At 58.7% G+C, this 12,033-nt stretch overlaps 1 protein-coding gene across 2 annotated transcripts; it reads right to left on the bottom strand.

The window, feature by feature from the left end:
* Nucleotides 1-2,532: 2,532 nt before the first annotated feature.
* On the bottom strand, nt 2,533-11,342 carry ARHGEF37 (Rho guanine nucleotide exchange factor 37). Of its 2 annotated transcripts, none has more exons than XM_061372853.1 (12): nt 11,101-11,342; nt 10,551-10,680; nt 10,257-10,404; nt 9,501-9,700; nt 8,853-8,983; nt 8,244-8,348; nt 7,216-7,326; nt 5,846-6,175; nt 4,854-4,982; nt 4,383-4,578; nt 3,848-4,020; nt 2,533-3,497 (listed from the first exon to the last, which is right to left on the bottom strand). In XM_061372853.1, the coding sequence occupies exons 1-12, from the start codon at nt 11,302-11,304 to the stop codon at nt 3,288-3,290; spliced, it is 2,067 nt and encodes a 688-aa protein (XP_061228837.1). In that variant the 5' UTR covers nt 11,305-11,342; the 3' UTR covers nt 2,533-3,287. The 2 variants fall into 2 exon arrangements, with proteins under 2 accessions (XP_061228837.1, XP_061228838.1); XM_061372854.1 differs by having other exon boundaries at nt 8,853-8,987; nt 9,505-9,700.
* Between the last annotated feature and the right edge of the window lie 691 nt (nt 11,343-12,033).

Genomic DNA, 12,033 nt, shown 5'->3' with positions numbered 1-12,033 from the left:
AGCACTAGGCCACGTGCTGAGGTTTTACCCCATGGGTCAAGTCCCATGGCCATCGAGATCAGCAGCAGGACCAGTGGGTACAGCAGGGCCCAGCTCTCCCCTTTGGGTCCAAAGACTAAAGGAGCCACATGAGCTCATTTCCCTCCTAGTGGGGACACCCACAGCCACTGCGGGGACCTCGGGGTAGGTAGGACACCGGTGCCACCGCCGCTGGGCAGGGTGCTGGTGCTGGTACTGGCTCAGCACCGCACTACAGAGCCTCTTGGCACCTCGGCTGCACCCAGCTTGGAGCACAACCACCTTATCTGGAGTTGGGCAGGCAGCTGGCGCCTGACACAAGCATCCTGTTCCCAGTGTGCTGCCACCTCCCGCGGAGCCTGGTGTGGGGCTCACGTCCATCTCCTGCTGGATGTGCATGGCTTGTTTCCACCCTGTCCTTCATGCCTGTTGGCCCCAGCAAGCGCTGATAGATGGACATGGGACAGGTAGAGCCTGCCAGGGAGAGGCAGTGAGGGTCTGGGACACCTCACAGTAGCCTGTACCCCCTGTGCCTGCTGCAGGCAGGGCACAGAGCTCCTTCTGGCCACACTGGCAGCACTGTCCATGGCTGCAGGGGGGGAAAGGGGAGCTGCTGTTCCAGAACACATGAAACCAGAGCCCTGATGAGTGGGATAGAGAGCACACAACCAGTTTTATAAAGCCGCCTGTCAAGTCCTGCCCGCCCCACGTCTGCTTCATGCAGGCAGAGGAGGGCTCAGGCAGCTGCAGTTTCTCACTCTCCTTGTCCTGTTTTCACCTTCCAAAGGGTCCCTGGCACCCACGGCTGCAGAGCGGGACCTGCTCCAGCCACTGCCTCCTGCACCGGTGCGGGGCTGATTGCACCTGCACTATGCAGGCAGGAAGGTGACCCGTGGGAAATCTGACCTGATGGGAGTTGATCAGGAATGGAAAAGCCTGCAGGAGCCATCAGCAGCGAGCTGGAGGTGCGAGCCTCAGAAACACAGACCCTGTGCAGCTGCCCTCTTCCCCACGGCCTGCCCTTGTGTCCCAAGGAGCCCATCCAGGCTGGAAGCATCCCCAGGCAATGTCCCTGCTCCAACACTGCCGTCCCCTCCCACGTTTCCCATGGATGAGCATTTCTGGGGTCTTTGCTACCAGCCGGGCAGAGGTTCCAAACCCCCAGCAGATAAAGCCCCAGGACCCAGCAGGAGGGTGAGCCCCATAGGCAGCTCTGCCCAAAGCAGGCACCTGAACCCACGTGTGGGGTGCACAGCAGTGCCTGGGGCCTGTCCCCACCTGCCTGGCACCCACCCTATCCCTCCCCACACAGTGCAAGCTCAGGCAAGGACACGGAGCTCTGCCCCTCTGCCCAGCCCACAGAGCAGCACCAGCACAGCCGCCCTGCCGCCGGAGAGGGCCCGTGGGCAGCAGGCTGGCTGCTTCCCTATGGGAGGGGCTCGGGAGCCGGCATGCCAGCGCTCGCCAGCCGGCCCATGGCACCTTTGATGCAGGAATCCGTAGAGCCCAAGGGCAGCAGGACAATGCCAGGCTGCTGCATCAGCTGTGCCTCCTTGCCCCACTGCCCTCCAAACACAACTGCAGGGTTGCAACCGGGAGCTCCCGAATTCCCCTCTGACACCGTGTGGGCACAGCTCACTGCCCTGAGCCCCATCAGCGCCGTGTAACAGCACAGCATTAGAGAAAGCCGTAGGGAAACAGAGGCACAGAGCTGTGACGCCTCAGGCAGTGTGGGAGGCAGCGCTGCCTTCATCCCCCCACCGAGCCTTAGGTCGGGAACTGACACAAGCTGGTTCTCCCGCAGGGCCACGGACCGTGTCGCACCGCGGCTGTGCGGCAGCCCCAGGGCCGCAGGAGCGCAGCGCACGAACCCCTCGGCGGCTCCCTGCGGGCGGGCAGTGCTGCCACCTCGCGGCCGCACGGGCACACTGCCGGTCCCCACGCGAGGCCCGAGCCCCAGCACGGTGCGGCAGAGCCACGGTCTGAGATGTTGTAATGTCAGCGCACCGGTCACCGACCAGCATCTGGGGTTCACGGAGCGCTTCTCATCACTACTGCTCGAAGCGCCTCCCAAATGGGTCGGCAGCATCACAGAATGGTTTGGGTTGGAAAGAACCTTCAGATCATCCAGTCCCTGCCATAGATGGGGACGCCTTCCACTGGAGCAGCTTGCTCCAAGCCCCTTCCAACCTGGCCTTGAACACTGCCAGGGATGGGGCAGCCACAGCTTCTCTGGGCACCCTGTGCCAGTGCCTCAGCACCCTCACAGGGAAGAACTTCCTTATAGCTAACCTCAGTCTCCCCTGTTTCAGTTTGAACCCATCACCCCTTGTCTTATCGCTACAGTCCTGATGAAGGGTCCCTCTCTGGCATCCTTGTAGCCCCCTTCAGATACTGGAAGGCTGCTCTGAGGTCTCCATGCAGCCTTCTCTTCTCCAGGCTGAACAGCCCCAGCTTCCTCAGCCTATCTTCATACAGGAGGTGCTTCAGCCCCAGTCATCCTCATGGCCCTCCTCTGGACTTCCTCCAGCAGCTCCATGTCTTTCTTACATTGAGGACATCAGAACTGTACACAGTGCTCCAAGTGAGGCCCCATTGCCATGGGAAACCAAGGTCAGGAGTGATGCTTGGTGGCCAGGAGGGCTTGGGGGGACAGAGCCTGGCACCTTCCCACCACTGGCAGTGTGGTCAGGCACAGGCTGGCATTGCTGTGCCCTTCATAGCATGATGTGAAGGCTGTTCCGACAAAGGGACCACAGTGGCACATTGGGGTGGGCACTCAGGTAGGTGCAGAGCCTGGTGAGGAGCAGGAGCTGTGTCTCCAGGGGTGCTCCACCTCAGTCTCTGCGCTCACATCAGCACTGTCTCAAGAGCCTCTTTCCAAGAGCCTCAGTTGCTCCCCACTGGGCTGAAGGCCCCTCTGCAGCCCCATCCTGACCTAACTGGGGACAAGGACAGCGCTGTCTCCTCTTCCCGAGGGACCTGTCACTGACACGGATTTCAGCAAACCCCTGGTAAACACCAGCCCCATCCTGCCCTCACTCCCTCGTGCTGCTCCCCTTTGTGCAAACACACATGGGACACGGCACCCTCACGCCTACCCATCAGAAAGTGCCTCCCAACCACCATCCCTCACACCCGTGTCCCCTGGGCCTTATTCTGCCCGCTCCTTCCCAGGCGGGGGTCACCCCCCTCCAGCATCTCCCTCGACGAGTCCTCAGGTGCCAGGCAGACCGCTCTCATCCAGTGAAGCCCATGCCCTTGGGTGCTCACACAGGCAAGCTCCAGCCTGTGGGCTCCTGCACAGGGACAGTCACCAGGTAGCTGGAGGGCACGTAGCCCCTCTGGCCATTCACCTCCACCAGGCTCCACTCCTTGCTCCCCTTCTTGTCGTGCGGCTCCAGCACCACCACGGGCTGCCCTGCCTGGAGGGTCACCTCCTGCGGGCTCCTGGCTGCGAAGGAGAAGCCAGCGACCACCTGCAAAAGGCAGGGGAAGGAGGGAGGAAGCCCTTGCAGGACATGAAAGGGGAAAGGACAGACATGGCAGGAGGCCGCTGCTGAGAGGGCAGCGCAGCAGCACCATGGGCGCAGGGACACTGGGGACCACACCAAGCACAGCCCTGTCCATCCCCAGGTCCCAACAGGGCAGACACCAGCCTCGCAGGGCACACAGTGCCAGGCTGTGACCCTCCCCTGCTTGGCACATGGCTGCACATGTATGACCATGTATGTGCTGGAGAAGCAAGTTCACCTTCCCACCCACTGCCTGCACACACAAGGGTTCGTATGGAGCTGGTGGGGTTGCTAGGAATGGTCCCCACTCTTACCTGGTAGGTTGGGGTGAACGTGGGCACCTGTGGCCTGGGAACTGCAGGGGATGCATGCGAATGTCTCCTTCTCTCTGTGCCACTCTCGAGGGTCAGCATCTGCATCCCAGGCTGCTGGCTTTGTGCTGGGCAGTAGGGCTGGAGTTTTCCAGCAGGCACAAACCCTCGGGGACCTGGAGAATAAGCGCACACACAGGTCATGGGGCCCTGCTGGGGATGTCCAGCAGCAAAACAACCCAGAAAGGGGTTTCAAGATGTCTCTGTGTGCATGGGATTCTCAATTCTCCTTTCCCATCCACAACAATTCACAACAAGAGTGCTCTCTTGGGGAATGAATGGGGAAACCTGAACTTCACTGCTAATGGCTATGGGTGTAACTGGCAAGGCAAAGGTGGTTTTGGGCTGAGCAAGCCCTGGAGGGGAAGACCCAGGGGGAAATGGCCCACTGTTTCATCCAAGGTGAAGAGGTGATTCGGGTTTGGTTTCTGACCCTGGTGCCGAGGTGGGGAGAGGCTCCCCATAGCGCTCACAGTACCTCCAGCATCTACCAGCCATCTGTTCGTGTTCCCCTTGGTGTCCACACTCTGCAGCAGAGCTACAACCTGTCCTCTTTGCAAGGTCAGGTCCAAGTCTCTGCTGCCACTGATGTTGCTTGTCACTTGGTAAAGCTTGTCCGGGCCGTGCTTGCTCACAAGGGAAAGGACCTTCCGCTCCTCAGCGGGGTTCAGAGGCTGGGGGGGAGCAAGAGACACAGAAGCACCCCATGAGACAGAGGCGTTTACATGGGCTCTGCTTTCTGCAGGACAACAGGTTGAGAGGGAAGAGGGGAAACTCCTTCACATGAAGCTCTGCTTCAGGGTTTGGAGATGAGTGTCCAAAACCAGAAGAGCTCAGACAGTGGCTGTGGATCACCCCCCTCCCCATGCCCCTTTCTGAGCTGCACTGGGAAGCCAGAGCCCTTCCTCTTTATCCATGTGGCTTGAGCCATCCCCTTCTCAGCTCCTACCTGTGCCACAGGGCTTGGTGTGACCGTGTCAAACGTCTGTTGGAAAGCATGGAGCTGAGCACCAGACTGCTGCAGGGCGTCCTCTACCATCTTCCAGAAACTGGGCAGGGGCATGCGGCCGTGGGGCATCTGTGGAGACAGACTGAGATCAGAGAGGGCCCCGGCGGGGGAAGAGCTGCTGGAACTGCTGGTAGGGTCAAAAGAAATGGAGCAAGAAAGCAAGAGAACAGCCTTGGTCACTAAAGATGCACCTTGCACCTAGGATCAAAGCTGCTCCTCTATAGCTTTGAGCAACCTTCCCTGAGCAGGAGCATCACACATGGGGCTCTTGGGGTGGCCCCAGCTCACCAGAGCAATCCTTGAGTCCTGCTGCCGTGCCCTGAGGCCACAACCCTTCCCTCTTTATAAATGAAGATGGGTAGATGTAGCTCCAAGGTAGATGTCTGCAGCATGAGCATCCCAGACGGAGCAACCAGCCTCACAACCAGGTGTGTATGAAAGCTGCCTCCATGTGGCTGCATCTTGTTCTTGTCTTGATCATGGGTTAGCTCAGGGCCATGCTCTACCCCAGGGCTGTGGACTGGCCTGAACCACTGCAATTGCAAACGTCAGTCTCAGAGAGTGGGGAGTCCTGGGAGACATCTCCCAGTGGATGGGGTGAAGGGATGCTCGTTCTTCTGTCCAGGAGCTGTCTGTCTCCTCCTTGCCTTCCCAGCACAGAGCTCTCAGAAGCTCAGAGTTAAAACACTGATCTCTCAGGGAGCACATCAATAAATTAACAGTGGTGTTCTCTAAGAGAAAGCAGGACAGTTCCTGGCAGTGAAGAAGAGAAAACTTGGCTTCTCCCAACCAAAGGAGAGGAGAGATCCCTACAGATGGTAGGCGAGGAGCTGCTTGGACTACAGCAAATCAGTGCCCTGATGTCCGAGTGATGTCCCAGGCCTGAAGCAGTGGGTCTGGCTCAGCACGTGCGCCAGTCTGGGCACTCTCACCTGCTCCAGCTCCTTTTCTGCCTGGTGCAGGACCTCAGCAGCCAAGTCCCCCTGCAGGGCACTGAGGGAGCGCAGGATCTGCCCCAGGAGCTGCAGGGCAGCCTGGTTGAACGTCGGCAGCTCGGCCACGAGCAGCGCGTTGATGGCGAGGTAGGTGTTCATGGCGGCCTCCTCGTCGTACGTCACGCTGCCCATCTCGCTCCTCCGCTCCTGGATCTCCTCGTAGTCCAGCAGCTTGTCCAGGCGCTTCTTCACCAGCTGCTGCGGCCCCACCAGCATGGCTGAGAGGCTGCACAGGGGCTGGCACACCAGCTTGTCCAGACGCCGCTTCTGTGGGGCGAGAGAACACACGCATCCATGTGAGCCCTGAGACAGGATGGGTGCCATGCATGGGGCTTGCTCTTACAGAGAAGAAAAGACTTGGGGACCTGTTGGAGGGCTTGTGTGGAGCAGGGAGCATCTGGGGCATCCACACTCGAGGCACACAGGATTCCAACTAAACCAAACCCCGGTAGAGAGCAGTTACACACACCATGATTCCAGACTCGTGTGGTTACCCCACACAGCCACCCTCCCTCCCCATGCTGGTGCTCCCTGGGGATGCTGGCACCCAGATGTGGGGTGCAAGCTGTCCTGCTACACTCCTCACTGCTTGGAACACTTCCCCAGTGGCATTCAGGGGGGACAGCCATCACCCAATAGGGAGTCCTGGACAACCAAGCAGTGGTAGTAGGAGAAGACAAATGGAGGGTCTTGGGCCCTCTAACATAAAGCATGATGCCCACAAAGCATGGGTAGGTTGGATTTGGGAGCAGAAGCCTTGTGTAAGCCAAATAAACTGTACCCCTGGGCTTCCCACCACCCTGTCCTCCACTGCAGCCCTACCTGCATGTCCAGCATCAACATGTCAGGATCCTGAAGGCACAAACAGCCTTTAATAGCCCAAACCAGCCTCATCTGGGGCCTCCACCCTGCTCACAACCCATTTAAAGGCCTCCCGCTTCTCCTTGTTACTGCTCTGAATGTGTTGGGTTTTGTGTCTTAGCTAAATGTTGGATCCCTGCTGTAGGTAGCTTAGCTCTTGGATAAACCCATCAGCTGGGCATTATAGCTTGTCTCCAGCCCTTGATGGGCTTTAGAGTTGTGTTCTAGCCATGCCTCTGGCTCTGCCTTTGCCTTTTCTTTATGGATGGATGCTGGAGCTGGCTCTTTACTCCATGTGTCTGAGGCTGCTGCTGATCCTGTTGCCTAGCTCTGCCTGCAGTGTTCAGCCCCCAAGGGGAGCGTCCCTGTTGGTGAGGCCACTGCTTGCTCTGGGATCCCCCTCAGCTCTTGGCTGCCCTACCTCCCCTGGCAGGAGGAGCACTCACAAACTCCGGGAGAGCAGTGCCGTGGAGGTGCTGTGCAAAGCGGCGGTACTGCAGCGCGGGTCCCTCGGTGAGCTCCAGCTCATGCTGCTGTGGGGTGGGCAACAGGAACGCCTGGAAGGGAGAAAGCCGTCAGAGCTGACCTGCAGTCTGCCACCACTGACTGACCTGTCTGTAACCTGACCCTGTGTTCCCAAAGACATGCTAATGGTCCTGGCTGGGTGCTCCAGCCCGGTGGGATGGATGCTCTTGGGCTACTCCAGTTTGCAAGAGAGGGAACTTGCTTGGGTGTTAAACATCTCTGCTCAAGCAGGGGTCATACATTGCTAAGTACCAGCTCAAGTTACTCCTACCCCAAGGTGGCCAAGGCTGCCCTGTGGCCCCAGGCAGCCTGTCCCAAATTGGTGTTGCCTGGTGCTTTGGTGTTTAGGTTTGGTGCTCCAGCAGCTCTGGAGCTTCTTGTATTTGTGAACAAAACCTTCTCCCTATCTCTGCAATGAGGGGGAGACTGGTGGGAAAGAAAACTGGCCAGGGATGGTCTGGAAGGAGACCTCAGCTTTGAGAGGCTTTGCTCTAATGTTAACCCTGGGCAGCAGCCTCCTTCCTGCCTCTCCTGCTACTGACGCAGGTGATTTAGGAGGGGAAGTTTGTCATCAGGCCTGATCTGGAGACATTTCTGCCTTATACCTGTTATTAACACAGCAATTCCCCAGCTGAACAACACTTGGCCTTTTCAGCTGTTTAACACCTAGGAATAATGGTCATTTTAAGGACAGGTTATCCTCAAATGACACCCAGCTCAAACTGCATTGACAAAGCCTCATTTTGTTTTAAGCTCCCCTGGACCTGAGCAATCCTTGGATGTTGTGCAAGTCGCCAGCACAACAGTGCCCTTCAGCTGAGAGATGCAAGTCCCTGAACATCCCCAACTGCTATGGGCTTCCACAGGGCTTGAAAGTATTCTATGACCCCAGGAAACAGGTCCTGAGGACTGAACGGGGCCAAGCCCCTGCAAACAGTCAAGGGTTTACCTCTAAATGGCCCAGGTAGGATGCCACATTCTCCTTCAGTGCGGTCACGGCAGACACCACACACTGGAACTTCTCTTCCAGGTCATCATACTCCTTGTCCCGAGTCTGCAAGGCAAGGGACAGCTTAGCAGCAGCGTGGGCAGGCCAGGTGATGCCTTGACAGAGAGGATGACCCTCACTGAATACCAACACAAACAGCATCTTGCCTGAAGCTCACAGTGCTGGGACAAGCAGGGGAGACCCTGAGAGGGGCCAGGAACCTGAAATCTAGTGTACTCAGGATGCAGCTAGAAACAAAGCTTCTGGTGCGCTGCTGATGGAGAACACTGGGGTGCCTTTCCTTTTGCTGGGGTGCCCAAAGATCCCTTTGGAGGGCAAAGTGCTCCCCTGCAATGCCTTGAAGCAGGGAGGGAGGTGTGTACCTGCATCCCTCCTACCCTTGCCTGGGATGAGGGATGGGGAGCGCTGCTCCAAATGGAACTGTAGCTCCCATGACAGCACCGGCCACTGGGTGTCAGCATCGGCCACCCCGCCCTGCTCCGCTCTCCCGTCCGGCCCCGGAGGCAACCCGAGGAGGGGCAGCCGGTCCGTGGGCACAGGGCTGCCCACCTTGGCCACGATGCCGGCCTCGTGCATGAAGAGCCGGCTCAGCCGCGAGGTCTTCTTGGCGATGGAGTGCGTGTTGAGGCGAGCGAAGCGGTCCCGCAGCGTCAGGTGCTCGGCCTTGTTGTATTTGGTTGCTGCCTCGGGTCGGGGCACACGAGGTGAGAGGAGGAAAGGTCAGAAGAGGAAACCTCAGGGCAGCATCATCAGCAGCCTGAGCAGGCAGTGAGGCCCCGAGCTGACAGGTCGTGATCAACGGGATGAGCACAACCCACATCAAGAAAAGGGAAGCCCCGGGGGAAGTACAAGGGAAACCGAAAAGAAGAATAAGCCCCTGTTTGTGGGGAGCCTGACTTCTTCTATCCCAAGGGCACGACTGTTCCTTCCTGTTCCTCATCTCCAGCAATGCAGACACACTGGTTTTGTGCCCACCCCTCCCCACCACCCTGCTCTTGCAGCCTTTGGGTCTTGCCCAGCTTGGCATCTGCAGGACCAGAGCAGTGCTGGCTTCTGCCTGCACTAGTCAGTGGCTCCACAGGCAGGAGAGGCCTGGACTGATTCAAGTGGGAATTAGTGCAATACCAAGGGGAGACGACTGGGCTGGGGCTGCCCAGACCCTGTGCCCCCTGCCTGCCCCGTGCCCCAACCACTCACCCACTTCCTTGCGCCGCTTGTACTCGTTGATGTTGGTGTTCACCTGGGCCATGGCACGGGCGGCTGCCTCCAGCGCCGAGTACACGCTGGTGCTGGGGGGGGTGTTCTCAAGGATCTTCCCCAGCAGCAGCGGGTATTTGGTGACCCTCTGCACCGGCATCACCAGGAAGAAGCTGAGGTCTGATGCACCCGTGTGAGGCCTGATGGAGAGGGGATCGCTCAGGGTTGGCACTGAGGGCTGCCCCCTGCTCTGCTGTTCCCCCAGCTTCTCTGTGAGCATTCCAGGGGGAAAGCAGCACCTCTCCATCTGCAGGGGAGCTTTGCTGCCTTGGACCCGTAGGCAAAACAGATCCCAGCACCTCCTCTGAGGTCATTCCTGCTGCTCCTGTCCTACTCTCTGATGGTGTTTGTGACCCCTCTAATAGTTCAGGAGGGGTTTGGCAGGTGTCCCTCTGGTCAAGCTGGGGGACATGTGTCCTCTGTGGGCACAGCCTCTTGGACTGTGGAGCAGGCAGGAGATCTGGGTGGCACCCCATCCCTTATTTTGGGGTCCAACATAAAAGCCCACCAACCCAGCAAGAATGCAGGACAGGCTGCCAGGGACTGCACCAGGCAGTGCCAAAAAGGCAATGGCCATGAAATTAAACTCTGCCTGGTGGCATGTGTCCATGCAGCAGCTTGTCCAGATAGAAGGAGGGCAAGGCCAGTAGGTAAAACAGGGAGAGGGAAGCGGTGGCCTCAGCAGCAGGTACCTACACTGTTGCGTTCAGAGTGTCCAGGATCTCCTCCTGCAGCCTGGGGTCCTTGCGGTAGCCCTCCACCAGCAGGAGGGCATGCTCATAGCTGGCACAGTAGATCTTGTAGGTGGTCTCCATCTCCTCCTTGAACTCCTGGAACAGTGTGCCTGGGGATGGAGAGTGAGGTGGGAGAGGATGGTCCTTTCCTGTGGCCTCAGGGAAAGGCAGAGGTTTCTCCCCAGCCTGCTGGGAGAGTGAAGCTGGCAGAGCAGTGCCAAACAGCACAGGTCAGCTCTCATGCTGTACCACTTACTGATGCAGAACAGCTGCTCCTGCTCACTGGTGGCCGTGGTTGTGTCCTCAAGACCCTTCAGAAACCGTCTGGACATGTGCAGGATGTCATCAGTGTTAGAGAAGAGTCCTTCCAGGTCAAGATCAGGCAGCTGAAGGGAACAAAGGTGCCCCAAGGTAAGCTAAATACAACAGGCAGAGGTGGACCACGTGTTCTGGAGGCACTCATGCCCTCCTGAGCACTTGTGTCCTTCCAGCTGCCCCACATGACACCCAAGGAGCTGGAGCAATCTGTTTTAGGAGCACTCGAGATGCTGAGACCTGCCAGTGCTCGTAAGTGGGGCAATGAGGGCTCTTCATGTTACAGATGCAGGGTTAAAGCCATAGGATGGCTGTACTGGGTCTGACCCAATGTCCACCCAACCCAAGACCTTAGTTGACTGAGGGAGACCAGGAAGGTAGAAGGTGAGCATGTGGCTACCTCCCTGCAGTGATCTTGGACATCTTGCAGCTCTCAGGAGGTTCATGCTGCAGTCCCCAGCCCCTGGGTAGGGGGATGCCTCCTGCCTCACCTGCTTCTTCTGGAGGTGTGCTCGGATGTCCGACACACAGAGCTGGATGTTGTGGACGTAGCTGGCTTCGGTGGTGATGAGCTCCTCCACGGCCAGCCGCTGGCTCAGCTCCATCCTGTCGCAGGGCACCACCTCCTCATAGACACCCTCCTCAGCCTCGGCTGCATCCTCAGCATCAGGCTCTGCCCTGGGGTCACTCGCCATCTTGGCAGGACACTGCAGGAGGTGGAGGGGGTTAGGGACAGGCCACACAACGGCAGCCCCAGGACCGGTGCTCCAGTGCCCAACCCAGCTCGGTGCCCGTGCTCCCTTCCCTGTGCTGGGGGCACCCCACAGCACATCCCCAGGGACACTCAAACCACCCACATGCGCTTACAAGCAGGTCATGGATGACACTGCAAACCCACAAACCACCAAGTGCTGCAGGCCAGGAGCAGGCTGTTTGAGGAGGGCAAGCACCCACGTGAGACAGGCAAGGACTTGCCACACACACATGGCCAAGCTCCAGCAACCACGTGCAGGGCCAGAGTGCGGGCAAGGGGAGCCCCATTGCAGAAAGGGGCCTGGCAGCATTCACCCTGCACTGGGACTGTGCAGCACTGCTCCCCAAGGCACAGTGGTATTTGCAACCTCTGCTCCCACTCCTTGCTCCCAGGGCAAGCTGTTCCCTCCCTGCCGTGGCTGCCTGCGCCTGGCACCTTGCCTTGCCTTGCCTTCAACAGTCCTATTCAAAGTACAAAGAGTGTTTTTGCAGTGCTTGAACAAAAGACGTTTCTGTGGCAGGCAGAGATGGTTTAACAGGGATGGGGATGGGGGAAGAAGCTACAGGCTCCTCTGCCAGGAGCACTCCCAGTCCCTGGTGCGCAGTGCCTGCGCCCTGCCCAGCACAGCCTGCTCCCTGCTCCCCTCTGCCTGCAGAGAGCGTGAAAAATT

This window comes from Neopsephotus bourkii, unplaced genomic scaffold, assembly GCF_033783945.1.
Source record: "Neopsephotus bourkii isolate Nb327-2 ecotype Australia unplaced genomic scaffold, CSIRO-AGI_Nbou_v1 NB_1622, whole genome shotgun sequence".
Lineage (NCBI taxonomy): Eukaryota > Metazoa > Chordata > Aves > Psittaciformes > Psittacidae > Neopsephotus > Neopsephotus bourkii.
The sequence above is the reverse complement of the archived record's forward strand: the minus strand, read 5'-3'. Positions and strand labels throughout refer to the sequence as shown.